The sequence below is a fragment of the Alligator mississippiensis genome, chromosome 11 (assembly GCF_030867095.1).
Source record: "Alligator mississippiensis isolate rAllMis1 chromosome 11, rAllMis1, whole genome shotgun sequence".
Lineage (NCBI taxonomy): Eukaryota > Metazoa > Chordata > Crocodylia > Alligatoridae > Alligator > Alligator mississippiensis.
In genome coordinates, this window is record NC_081834.1 from 57,221,893 (window position 1) to 57,235,388 (window position 13,496).

At 47.0% G+C, this 13,496-nt stretch overlaps 1 protein-coding gene across 1 annotated transcript; it reads right to left on the reverse strand.

Annotated features, from left to right (window-relative positions):
- Window positions 1-1,374: 1,374 nt before the first annotated feature.
- LOC106737980 (uncharacterized) lies at window positions 1,375-6,017 on the reverse strand. The gene is made up of 3 exons (XM_014601545.3): window positions 5,446-6,017; window positions 4,089-4,699; window positions 1,375-2,444 (listed from the first exon to the last, which is right to left on the reverse strand). Exons 2-3 carry the CDS (start codon window positions 4,654-4,656, stop codon window positions 1,924-1,926), a joined length of 1,089 nt encoding a protein of 362 aa, XP_014457031.1. The 5' UTR covers window positions 4,657-4,699; window positions 5,446-6,017; the 3' UTR covers window positions 1,375-1,923.
- Window positions 6,018-13,496: the final 7,479 nt, after the last annotated feature.

The window sequence follows — 13,496 nt, forward strand, 5'->3', positions numbered from 1 at the left end:
GGGAAAGGATAATGAGCCATGAAGTCCATTGACTCTTTCTTTCAGCTCTGCCTGAATAGAAATGCCGGTGCCACAAAATTTCAGAAAGCAGTTGCAAATATTGTCCTTCCAGTTTATAAAAAGTAAAAAGCCCCCCAGGCCACCATATTTGGAAGATCTATATAAAGTTTGAAAATTGCTAAAAAAAATAACCATCTCCCTCCTGTACAGCCTAATGAGATAAATGAGTTGAAAAACAGGAGGCCTGGTTTCCATGACTGAGGACAACTCTGGTTCTTGTTACCCTGGAAATTTCCATTCCTGCTGTGAATTGTGCTAAAGAGTTCTTGACCCCAGCAACTTTCTCTGCCAAAGAACTCCAGTCAACTCACACATTATGCTTAACATGAATGATGCGTGCCCCCGGCGGCTGGGGGGGCACGGCGGCGCCAATGATGCTTTAAAAATATTTTCCGTTGCATTGTTCAAGTGCACCCGACTTCCCATATGATCCATGTCATTTGCAAACTTTAGAAGCAATTTTTTTTCTTAGATATTATTTATTCTGCTGTCCCTAGTAAGCTCAATGGATGAGTGGAGAAATAATGGCATTCTGGCAACACAGATAACCATGTAAATGAGACCCATTTCACTGGGAGGCAAAAAGACTAGAGTTAGAGGGAGAAAAAACAAAACAAGGGGGAAAAAGGCTATTTTGATATTTTTAAAAAGATGTTCTATTCAAAATAAAAATCAAAAGGTTTCGTGATTTAAGGAAAGAGGAAATATCTAAAAAAAATTAAACATTTCAGTCTGACGTTGATCTTTTTCCATTTCTAATCTTTAAAATCATAGTAAGAAAAACTTGAAATGAAAAGTGATTTCTAAATGAAAAATTAAAGCATTTAAAAATGCTGGAAAGGCCATTTTGATATATTTGGGGGAATTTTAAGCATTTTTTCCCAAATGGAAAACATTCCATGAAATTAATGTATTTATTAAATGTCCAGTGTCCTTGAATCTGTACATTTTACTAAGCAATACAGCCCAGCAGCAGTTGACTTCTTTATCTGGACCTGTTTTAATTGCCTCCTGGTAAACACAGGTGCCTGTAGGCAAGCAGGAGGGAAGGGCTTCATTTTTTTAGGTTCACACCATCCTGTCATTCAGTTAAAAGGTGAGAGATTTGCTAATAATGTGTGAAACTCCACCATCACTAATGGAGATTGAAAATGAGTGCACCATCACATATAACACAACACAACACATATTTTTTCTCCAGTTAAAGAGGAACTAGAAGCTTTACTGATATGCTTGGGTGAGGTGGGGGAAGTTGCTGTTATATTATTCGGTTTAAGATGAAAGGAAAAACAAATACAATTATTGGAATGTGGATTGATTTGATAAAGTATTTATTACATTTAAACAAGCACAACTAGCTAAGCAGCAAAAAGATTCAAAATAGCCAAAAGCTATTATGTCAGTATTCCCATGGTCATTATAGTTAAATGTATATCTCTTATTCAGATTCATACACCAAAATCTAGCCATCCTGAGTATCTTGACAGTGCCCCCAATACTTCACTATCAGTCATTTCTACACCTGAGTTAAGGTTTTTCACTAGTCTGCACAGCTGTGAAATAGAAATGGGGCATTGCCAGGAATGGCCGACAGACACCACCGCTGCAGAAGAAAAGACATTCAGCATTTCCTGGGCCCAGCGCACAATTCAGCATGTATAATGTCACACAGAAGTGTTGTGTTTTAATTAAAGGAGACACCTTTACAATCACTCTTACTGATATAAGGTTTCCACCACACCTTAGACCCAGCTGCTATCCCTGGAGTCCGTTCTGGTCCCAGAGACTCTGGTGTTCATTTCATGTCAGTAATAACAGAATCAGATCTTCCTCAGACTTCACCTTCTCCTTGGCATCTCAGCCCTAACAATGCTTGCCCTTAATTGAAGCCCTGTGATTTTCTTCAAACTTGATAACAGTAAATTCTAGCTTCTGAGCCAGGTGCTCGTTTTCCAGCGTGTCCTCCTGATCTTCCTCTCCCACTAATGGCAACAGCTGGCAATAAACTTTCCGCAAAATGAACCAGTACTTAGAGGCGTTCTTCCTGTAACACAAAAGCAGCTTCACCACAACCTGCAGGAAAGAAGTGTACATGTCCAGTTTGGCTATCTGATATGCTGAAAGCTTTGGTTCTTGATCCTTGGTCTTGCTACATTCCTCCATTTTCATCCGGATTTCTCCTTCCTCCTTCTCATATGTGTAAACCTTCTGGTTGTACTCAAAAACCTTGTTTGTGTAGTGCTCAATGGCATTTTCCAACTCCTTCACTGTCTTGTAAGTCACATAGAGAGAGGCCTGGCAAATGGCAACCACCACACTCAGGGAGATGGAAGACTGGGTCTCATCTGTTATATGAAGGGCTTCACGCACAACTTGCACTGAAACTGTTTCAAGACAGAAAATTAGGGTAGCGATTAAATCAAAACGTTGATGTGAAAACCTCAAGGCAGGTTTTGATCAAAAAGGCCAACTGCCCGATCAAAAAACCTGGGAACCTTTAATCCAAAAACCCAAGTGCTCCCAAAAAAGGAAGTGGAACATTTTTTATACCTCCCAAAAACAGAAGTGGAAAATTTTTTATACCTTCCTCAGAGGCACTGGGTGTTGGCTGCAGCCCAGGCTGAGGATTATGAAAGCTCCTGCTGGGACTTAAAGCTGGAGGGTCCTGTCTAGAAGGTCTTGCCCCTCCATTTAGGGTCAGACTGATTGCCATCTTTAGGGCTAGGAAGGAATTTTACCCCCTGGTCAGATTGGTATCAACTGTAGGTTATTTTGCTTTTCTCTATAGCAAGAGACATGGCCCTCTCCCTGGAATCTCTTGAGTGTATATTAACAATCTTTTATAGAAGCAGGACATTGGTCACTGGTGGTCCCCCTTCTTTACCTGTGGCAGGTTCAGTGGTTATGTCTTGTGTCGCATCAGTGTTGGCTAGTTTTACAAAGAGATTAGATTATGGATTTGTATAGGATGGTTTGGATAGGAATGATCCTGCCTCAGGCAGTGGGTTTGACTGAAGGACCTCTGGAGGTTGCCTATGACTCTATGATTTTATGATTTTAAATAATGCAAACAGGAAAGAATGTGAAATTATGCCTGTGGAAATTGCAGTTCAGCTGATTCAAAATTTCACTCTTGTCTGTAGACCAGGTTGTTTTGCAGGACAAGAACTCCCATAATATATCACAGCCATGGACTCTGGGATGCCCCATGTGGCCTCACCAAGAGGAGGAGCACATGATGCATCAGGAAAGATGTTATCGAGTCCCAAGAGCCGGGAACAGAGGGAAGTGGAAGCCCCATGCACCTGGACTACAGTTCCCTGGAGACACCCGTACAGCAACTCTGGATGAGAGTATCATATTACTTTGCATATCACATTCCACCAAATAAGACACACACCTTGTTTTGGGGCAGGCAGAATGAAGAAAAAATATTTTTCCACTTAAGGTTGCATGAAGCTGGGACGGAGCCTAATCTTCAAATCACCCTCCCTTTCCTACTTAACCTAAAGCTGAATCCCTAGCTGCTGCTGAAAACTGCTGGTCTCCATGGGTGGACTTGTGATTCTGAAAAGAGCTAAGAAGAATCTCCACTTCCATGAAGAGAGAATAGGAGCAGACAGCAAAATTGCTGGAAGGAAGATTAGCTTGGTTAGTGAAACATCAAGATTGCAGGGTGAGTTATATGCAAGAAATCTGGTAAAAGTAGTTCCCACTGGTTATCTCTAACCCAATAAATAATATAAAAGCAAAGGTAACATCTACACAAAACACACAGGGAGAGGAACAAAGAACAGGCTTGGCTTCCTCACTGCTGTTGCTAAGCTACTTAATACAAGAGAAGACTTATTTTCTTCATTCAAAAAGCAAGGTAGGTATCTTATTCTGGGGTGAGTTATAGGTGAGAACATACAGTATTTCCCTCTGGGTGCCTTGCACAGGCAGTGTGCTACCAGACACATGAAAAAGGTCTGGCGTCCCCACCCCACACCACCTGAAGGAAAGGGGCAGCTTGAGTCAGTCCTTACCAATGAGGGTGTAAAGAGGTAGGATGACCATCACAATGTTCCTTATGATTTTCTGCCACTTTTCCTCCTTTTTTACTCTCTTCAGCTCCTCCTCCAGTTCATGCAGGTGCCTCTTTGCAGTATCCCTCATGCCTTGGGCAACCTGCTTCATCTGCCCAATGTATGTTAGGTCGAGATTAAACAACAAGAGGTTAATTTCTTTCTGCTTCTTTTCATTTCCCAGCTTCTCCCTCTGGACGAGGAGACTCTGGTTTTGGGAACTGGCTATATTCTGTTTGTCGTTGGCCAGCTCCTCTGCAGATCTGAGTGTCTCAAAGGCACAGTTCATGAGTTCAGGTATAGCTGCCTGAGTGTCCAACCCTCCGTGCTGCAGACACTTGGCTACTGACACCAGGGGTTTCATTCCATCTACAATCGCACATTCAAGGCATTTGTCTTGTGGGTCACACTTTGCAGAATCCATGACTGTCCTGTCTGTTTGAGGGAGAAGACTTTCCCTACCATAACCAGTAGGAGCAAGAGGAATGGTTTCCTCACTCAGGGTTCTGAGATCTCTCTCCCGATGCATCGTGCTGCAGAGACTGTGTTTCCACAGGGAAGGCTGGATTTCTCTGCAGAAAAGAATTGCAAAGGCAATTCACTCATTACAGTCTTCATGCCCTTTCTGTGCTTGAGAATTCAAATGCCCCAAAGCTCTGGTCAGTAAACCAGTGAATGCAGAGCGTAGGTGTGATTTTGGTGGGAGTTATGCCTGTCCCTTGCCTCTGAAAGCCGGCCCCTGGAGCCACTACTTCAGCTAATGCGAATCAGTGCAACACTCCCTCCCACTCCCCACTCCCCTCTCGAAAAAAAACAGGGGAATCCACACTTGGACCTCCGTTCCTTCAGGGTAAATCCAGAGTGATCCAATGGAGTCATTCCTGGTTCTAATCTGAACTACCTAGGTATAAACCCTGAGCAGCCCCCTCCCGACTTGGGCATGCCTGCTGTATCATAATGGAGATGAGGATTTAGCCCCTGGGATCTGTCTGCTGACTGCCTGGCCACTGCCCTGGCTGCCGTCCTGCTCCAGAACAAAGTGGTTGGAGCCCAGTGTAAACGCAGCCCGCCCCTGCCACTGCAGATCAAACACATAGATTCATGCAGCCCACGGTCCACCCCAGCACCTCCCCGGACTGGAGCAATGGAGTCAGTTTGCTCGGCAACGCCCAACACCCCAGCACCGAAGCAGATCCACGGGCTCTGTCTTTTGGGCTCTCCTGGGCCCCAGCCCAGCTCTGCACAGCACCCCTGTGGATCCATCTTCTCCTGAGCTCCTAAAAGAGTTGTGAAATAATCCCACTTCCCCCCAGCTTACTTTTCTGTCTGCTTGGATCCTCTTCCCCTTGGTGACTGAACCTTGTTCTGACGTTAGGGCAGGGTTTATTCTGGGCTTTGTTGAGCAAAGACTCTGCCTATTGGTGTGCTGGTGCCTCTGCGTAACATCAGACGAATCATAAGACTCCACGGTCCCATGATCTCCGAACATGGTAAACTTCTCTGCTTTCTCACCCAGAACCTGGACGCACACCCTCAGCATGCCTGGATGGCTTCCAGCTGGACAGATATCATCCTGCCTTCTTGAATCCAACTGGGAATGAGTTTCTCCACTGAAGACCCCTCAGGAGTCCTATCCCCTGAGTCCTTTTTCAGTGTCGCTTGTGCCAGTGACGAAACGAGACTTCCTCACAGCTCATTCTCTCAGCAACCCTTCACTTGCCATAAAGCTCTCATGTTTCCAGTATGAGCAGCTGGAGTTATCCTGGGATTACACCCAGGCCAGGGCTCCATATTGCATGGAACCATCCATCTCTGTTTTCAGAGCTAGCATTCTTGTTCTGGGTCTGTAGCTTTCCCAAGGCAGCTAGCTGAACTAACACAATGAATAATAGAGCTGCTGAATGGCTAATTTTGCTCCCGCCCTTTTCCCCCCGCATACGGTCATATGCTGTTGACCTACCCAATCCCTTTCTGAAAGGGGAGGAAAAGAAAGAAGGAAACATCTTCCAATCCACTGTTCCGTAAACAGCGAGAATGGGGAAGTTCCCTAGAATGCATGAATTGTTTGCATCCTCCCAATACATATTTATTTCCAATCCTGGGTGGGTCCTGAGAATGAAATATTTTGGAGAGGTTTTCCTCTGCTTTTCATCCCCAGATTTGATCACTGTTGGCGATATTTTCGGTCCTAATCAAGGTGTTCAGATCAAATAGGTTTCTCATGAAATGCAGTTTGTCTCATATGAACTGTTTTCAGTTGGACACGTCATCTTTGAGTAGCAAATATCTGTTTTGAGGGTGTGGAACAGGTCAATTTTGGGTGGGAAATATTAACAGACCCTGCCCTGGCTAATGACATCAGTCTACATCCATGTGTCCCATTTCTGACCCTCCCTGGTAAATGGTTTTACCCAGGTGACTGCCTACCTCATGGGCCCTTACAGATTTGGGCCTTCTGCCCCACCTGCTCCCAGTCTCCTGATTTATTGGACCTCTTGCTTCCCTGTTCTTGTGTGTTTTTGATCTTCTTGGTTGTGAAAAAGTCCAGCCCCAACTCTCTATGGCCTTGTTGTGCCTCTAACAACTGCATTATTGGTGGCACAGAGGCCCATCTTCACCAAGGAGAAGTAGGCAATGCCCTCGCATAGCCTGCTGAGTGGAAAATCTCCTGGAAAGGGAGGAGATGTGAGTTTGAACTCCATCAGGCCAAAGAGGGCCAAGAAATCAGGCGTCCTGCTCCCTGGGCAAGTTCTTGAATCACAAGACTGTTATGCTAAAGGTAGATGCTGCTATGACCACCTTTATGAGTGACAGTGACAGTAGCAGCTATTTTTTGTACAGTTCATAATAATATATGTAAGAACTTCTCTGAGGGTTTCTAATATGTCAGGGATGTAGATAGGCTTACACTCCCCACCTCCCATCTGAATTGCAGTTGGGTTTATGTGGCAGCTGGGTCTCTAGCTACTCAGACTGGGGGAGAGGGGGGCTGGGCTCTTGCGTGGCATATTTTCAACCAGTGCACAGCAGATCTAGATTGCATTTTGCAAGACAAGCACCTAGATTCTCATCTGGTCTGTCAGGGCGTGTATAGATGACACGGGCATTAATGTAGAGTGCCTGAAAATTTTAATGTGGCTTTTTTTTTGGTGCAGTGCATTTTTGTTTGCACATTTCCATCAGGTGTAGTTAAGAGTGAAGTACTACCAGACACATCAGACTCTCTCAGTATGGAAGGGCTGTTCACACTGTCAGGATACCATCAGCGAAACAATATTACCACTACCATGAATAGATCTGGAATTTTTAGAAGGAGGGTACAGATGGTGAGGTGCATTGACACACATAAAAACAAGACATATTTTTCTCCAGTTAAATATACACTAGAAGTTTCATTAAAATGCTGAGGGCCTAAGGCTATACTATTCAGTCTGAGATTAAAACAAAACTAAATATAACTTCTTTGGATTCAGTTAAAAACAGTCTGCAGGGCTGTAAAACAGGAGCTCCATTGAAGGGAGCAGCTAATAGATGGCAAAACAGCAGAATAAAGGCTAGCTTGATTGGTGGAACATCAAGCCATTCAAAACCATTCAAAGGAAGAGAATGCCATTAACACCTGTGAAATGAAGAGGTTACAAGGATTCAGGGGGATTACAATGAGCCATGAAGTCAGTTGATTCCCTCAGCAGTAAAAATCCTGCTCCTCCAAAGGCAGTTGGTTTTAAATTTTGGGTGCGGCAGGCATCAAAGTGAGGGGTGCATTTGCACCAGTGTGATAGCTGTGAAACTTAGCTGGACCTACATATGAAATTTAAATCACCAATTTATAATAACAGTCGCATCTTGCACAAGAACGTGAGAGATCATGACTGGGGCCGTTTGAAATGAAACAATCACAGCTGATCCCATCTCTTGTGCTGGTTTTGGATACACCCAATGTTTACCCATGCTAACTGCCCCTCCCTAGGTGATTGTCTGTTCTTTATTGACATGTCTTTCTCTGATCAATACATATTTTTCAAAGCAGACAAGAATGTCTGTTTGGGATTTTGATCTGTCTCCAGACAAGGAAATCAGCCCATCAAACCAACATCCTACTTACAGGATATGCATCCTGATTCTTATCAGTCACTAAATATGTTTTCTGGCCTCATTCAGATCTAGGTTTCATCAGAAATTGCAACTCTTCCCACCAAATAGGTGGACCTGTGTACCAGGTCACTCTGAGTTTTGCTTTGGTGTCTTATAGGGGTGGATGCAGGGGGCTGGGGGCAGTGGTAGTTACACCCTCCTTGGATTTCTCTTGTACCCATATTTTAAAACGAACTGCCTGGCAATGGCAGCAGCATTTCTATTCAGGCAGAAGAGAGGGAGTCAACTGAGTTCCTGGCTCATCATAATACACCTGATTCCTTCTAAACTCTCCATTCCCCAGGTGTTAACAACCCGCTCTCCTTTTTAATGGCCTTCCCTGGTTCCACTAATCAAGATAGCCTTTCCTCTGCAATTCTACTGTCTGTTAGCTGCTCCTGGTAACCTAGCTCCTATTTCACAGCCCTGCATACTGCTTTTAACTATATAGAACTATCTAGAACCATTACCTCTGGTGTGGAAATAATGTTCAGTGCCCTGTCCAGATGCTCAAGAAGGCTAGACAATGTTTTATAAATCTGAAAGAGGTGGATATCTAATTTTGAGGGCTACAGGACTAATGACATGACTTTTGATTATTTTTGCCAAGTTTGTTGTGTTTTTATACATACTATGTGACATGGCATATTCCTCTAAAGCTATAGTTGTTTCTGACTGGATCTTAAATTGACTAGTATAGCCCCAGGCCCATAGCCTATTATTGAAGTTTCTAGTTTATTTTTACTGGAGATAAAGATGTGTTGTGTTAAATGTCATGATGCACCTCACCAACTGCACCCCACTTTTCAAAATCATCCATCTGCTCATTGTGCCCATCTGATCCATTATTTTCAATATGTTGTACTTCTGAGGTGCCCAAAAGCTAATACACACGGTATTTCCACTGGGATTCAGTCCCCTTCCAGGAGTGGACAGGCTCCTAGACAACCCAAGGTGAGCTGTGCTCCTGATGGCTGTGGGAGACATAGCACTGATACAAGACTAGTCTATGAATCTATGAATCTATGAATAAGACATAGCACTGATACTAAACACTAGTTATCTGCCACTGCTGCCTGCAGGGCCCTGTTCTTCCCTAGCTGCACTCATTCTCTGGCCAGCTGTGTTGGCTTTACCAGGACTAAAATGCCAGCCGGATGGAACAGCACAAGGAGAATTAATTTCCTCTGCCTTCTTGCACAAGCTCCAAATGGAGTCGGACAGTCAGAGGCCTGGGCCTCCGACAGCAATTCCTCTCTTGAGCCCTTGTCCACAGAGTCCCCTCTTGGTGAAAACACAGCTCACGTGGCTGGGATCTGGTTCACTGTTGCCACCAGCATGATCTGAAGTGACACCAGCCCCCATGTTAGCTTGTCTTCTGCACTTTGTGCTGCTGTATAGGTTTTTTGACCCAGCACTGGTCCACAATACATGTGGGTGAGATCCAGACAGCCACGTCAGACCACTCCATCTACAGCATCCCAGCACCTGGCTCCAGGAAGGGGCTTCAGAAAACCAGAAGCAAGCATTATAGCTCCAGGCCAAGGAGGTGCCACAGAGTTATTCAGCACCTGAAAAAGGATTTACTTGGAGAGCTCCAATCCTAAACCTAGGGATTGTCTGAACAAACACCTTCCCCTTGGGAGGAGCCTCTCTTCACTCTGCATCCAGAACACCGTGCTGTTTCCGCAAGGTGAGTGTTATTTAATATCTTCGATAAGGATTGGGATAATGGGATTCAGTGCACACTTAGCAAATTGGCAAAGTGCACCAAGTTTGCTGGAATTGCAGGTACTCAGGAAAGTCAGACTAGGATCCAAAATAATCAGAATAGATACATGGAGAGTAGGCCTAGGATCCAGAATAACCTGGATAGGCTGAAGAAATGGTCTGCAATCAATCAGATGAGATACGACAAGGACAAGGGCAAAGTCCTGAACTTGGGACAGAATAATTGCATGCCAAATACAGCCTCGGAAATGACTGACTGGGCTGCAGTGCTGGAGGGAAGAACTGCCTAGGAGCTGAATAGGAGACAACAGTATGCTCTTGTTGCAAGAAGCGCCAGCACAGAGGCTGCTTTTGCCTGTGTGTCTGCACAGTGCCCAGCACAATGGGGCTTTCATAGCAGCTGGGGCAGCACCCATCTCTGCCCAGGTGTCTACACAAAGGTCCTTTGACTGAAGCTGGAAGTCCTGGGGGCGCCCATAGAAGTAACCACAACCACAGCCCCCTGAGTGGCAGGGAGGAAGGAGCTGGGTGACGCCTCTGGGGAGGGGGGGTCTGCACATACCAAATATCTGGGATGAGGGACGTGTGAGAAGGGCATGGAGATGGATATCCAGGCCAGTGTCGTGGACAAGTGCAGGGAAGGAACTGGGGCCAGGCCAGGCCAGGCCATTCCCCATAACCAGCCATACTGAAGGGTCACCCAGGCCTTAGTTTGAAGGCAGCAGTGGCCAAACTGGGTTCTCATGTCCTCTTTCCTCATGACAGTCTGTCCATCCAGCTGTGCACTCATGCATCCCCATCTCCCAATCCCAGGATGGAAGCCTAAGCTGCTTTCCTGGCTTCCCCACATAGGCAGCAGAAGGCCAGAGATAATGGGACTTAGCCCGCACAAACTAATTTTGTGGCAGGCGGCAACAGCAGCAGCACCATGGCACCACCATCCCACAGCGCCCAGCGCCACTTGGCGTGCAGCCAGTCCAGCGCCTCACGTGCACCACTGCTCCAGCACCACTGCCATGCCCCACCACAACACCATGCCCAGTGCCCCCACTATATGTGCCTCACTCACACCACCCCCCCAGTAATGTTTTCTCCTGCCGTCAGTGCTTCCCCACCCAGCTCCCATAGCTCCCAGGGCCACACCACTGTCATCCGCTGCCCAGGCCTGATACCCACCAGGCTCTCTTGAGGCTGGGCATCTCCTCTCAGCTTCGTCAAGGTGTTCATGCTCTTCCTGAGGGAGACAGGTTGTGTGACATGGACCTGGGGCAGGAAGGAGAGCCCAGAGCAGTCAGAGACAGCCTGTGTGGGAGGTCGAGGTGACACGGGGCAGGAGGGGCTCTGAGGGTTGGGTAGGCAGGGGCTTGTATCCCAGGAAGGGAGGTGCTGGACCCTCAGGCCTGTGTGCTGGGCTGGGACTCCAGGGACATGGGGCCTGCTCCCAACCCTGCCACTGACCTGCCGAGTGACACTGAACTAGACCCTTCCCTCCTCCATGCCTCAGTTTCCCTTGCCATTCTTCTTCAGAGCAGCTTCTCAGAGCAGACCCTGTCTCCCAGGGTGCCTCCTGGCTCACAAACAGGGACCTCAAGGAGAGGCAAGTGGAAGGGAAAGCTGGTGGGATTTCGGCCACTGTCCCCTGGATGCAGTATGCTGTATGTAGTATGCAGTATGGTGGGGAGGGTTTGAAGAGGGGTTTGAAGGGCTGATTAGGCTGATTAGGGTTGATTAGGGCTGCAGCTCCAGGCATTCACAAGGAAGCCGGGTGGCTGGGTCTGGTGTTGGGCAGAGCTAAATGCAGAGCTGCAGCGTTTGCGATGCAGGAAGTGTGAGAGGGGATGATTTGCTGCAGAGCAGCAGCAAGGTGGGAAATGGGTTTTGTTCACAGAGATACCGCACAGAGACCCAGAGCTTAGAGATTCATGTCAGGTGTGGGTCTCAGCCACAGCTGGGGAACCAGGAGCATGGGCAGATGTTGGGTTTTGGAAAGGGAAGGCCAGATGTTGTGAGAACACAGCACATCACAAAGAGGACATGGCACATATTTTTCTTCCATTAAAAAGAAACTAGAAGCTTTGCTAATATGAATCATAGAAAATTAGTGTTGGAAGGGACCTCAGGAGGTCACATCTAGTCCAACCCGCTGCTCAAAGTAGGACCATCCCCAAGGAGATAGTCCCAGTCAAGGCTTTGTCTAACAGGGGCTCAAAAACCTCCAAGAGCATCTGCCACCACTGAAAGCACCAGGACCTGTTTCAGTGCTTTATTACCCTCCTAGTTAGAAAGCTGTTCCTCATATCTAACCTAAACTTCCCTTGCTGCAACTTGCAACCGTTGTGTCTTGTTCTGTCATCTGCCCCCATGGAGAAGAGTCTAGCTCCATCTTCTTTGTAATCACCCTTCAGGTAATTGAAGGCTGTAATTAATCCCCACCACCACCACACTCTTCTCTTCTTCCGACTAAATAAGCCCAGTTCCCTCAGCTTCTCCTCAGATGTCATGTGCCCCAGTTCCCTAACCATTTTCATTTCCCTCTGCTGGACTCTCTCCCTTTGTCCACATCCTTTCTGTAGCAGGGGGCCCAAAACCAGATACGGTACTCCAGATGTAGCTCACCCGTGCCCAATAAAGGGGAAGAATTGCTTCCTTTGATCTGCTGGCCACACTCCTACCAATGGAGCCCAGTATGCCAAGGGCACAGTGTTGGTTCACATTCAGCTTACTGTCCACCATAGCCAGCAGGTCCTTTTCTGCAGAGCTGCTGCTTAGCCAGATGGTCCCCAAACTGTGGCAGAGCATGGGATTGGTCTGTCCTAAGTGCAGGACTTTGCACTTGTCCTTGTTGAACCTCATGAGATTTCTTTTGGTCCAATCCTCCAATTTGTCTAGGCTTCTCTGAATCCTAGTCCTACCCTGCAGTGTAGGAGTGTAGGTGGGTGTCATTTGCAGCCTTGCTGACAGTGGGCTCCATCCCATCTTCCAGATAGCTGATGAAGATGTTAGGTTGTTAATGAAGATATTCTTCATAGTTAATGAAGATAAAGATATACTGGAGGCCTAGGGCTCTATTCTTCAATTTAAGATGGAAGCAAAGACAAATATAACGATATTAGCAAACTGCCCATCAAGAATGGGGGGGGGGGGGGCCGGGATGGAGCCCATGTACAGCCCTGTGCCCCACCCTCCTGCCCCCCACTGCTCCACATCTGGCCCTGTGTTCCCCCCGCCACTCTAGGTCCGGCCTTCCTCTCCCCCCCGCCCCCGGCCGCTCTTCATCCAGCCCCATTCTACCCCCCAGTCTCTGCCAGTCCTTATCCAACCCCCACCCCCCCGCCGCTCTGGGTCTGGCCCCACTCTACCCCCCGACACCACTCCTTGTCTAGCCCTGCTCCACCCCCCACCTCCCCACCACTCCGGGTCTGGCTCCATTCAACCCTCCCCCCACTCGTTGTCCAGCCCCTCTCCACCCCGCTTCCCAGCTGCTCCTGGTCCAGCCCTGCTCTA

Coding starts and splice junctions, on each gene's coding strand:
- LOC106737980 (XM_014601545.3), bottom strand. CDS start 4,656: ATGCATCGGGAGAGAGATCTCAGAACCCTGAGTGAGGAAACCATTCCT. Junction 2,445..4,088: donor ACCTCTTTACACCCTCATTG/GTAAGGACTGAC, acceptor GTCTTGAAACAG/TTTCAGTGCAAGTTGTGCGT.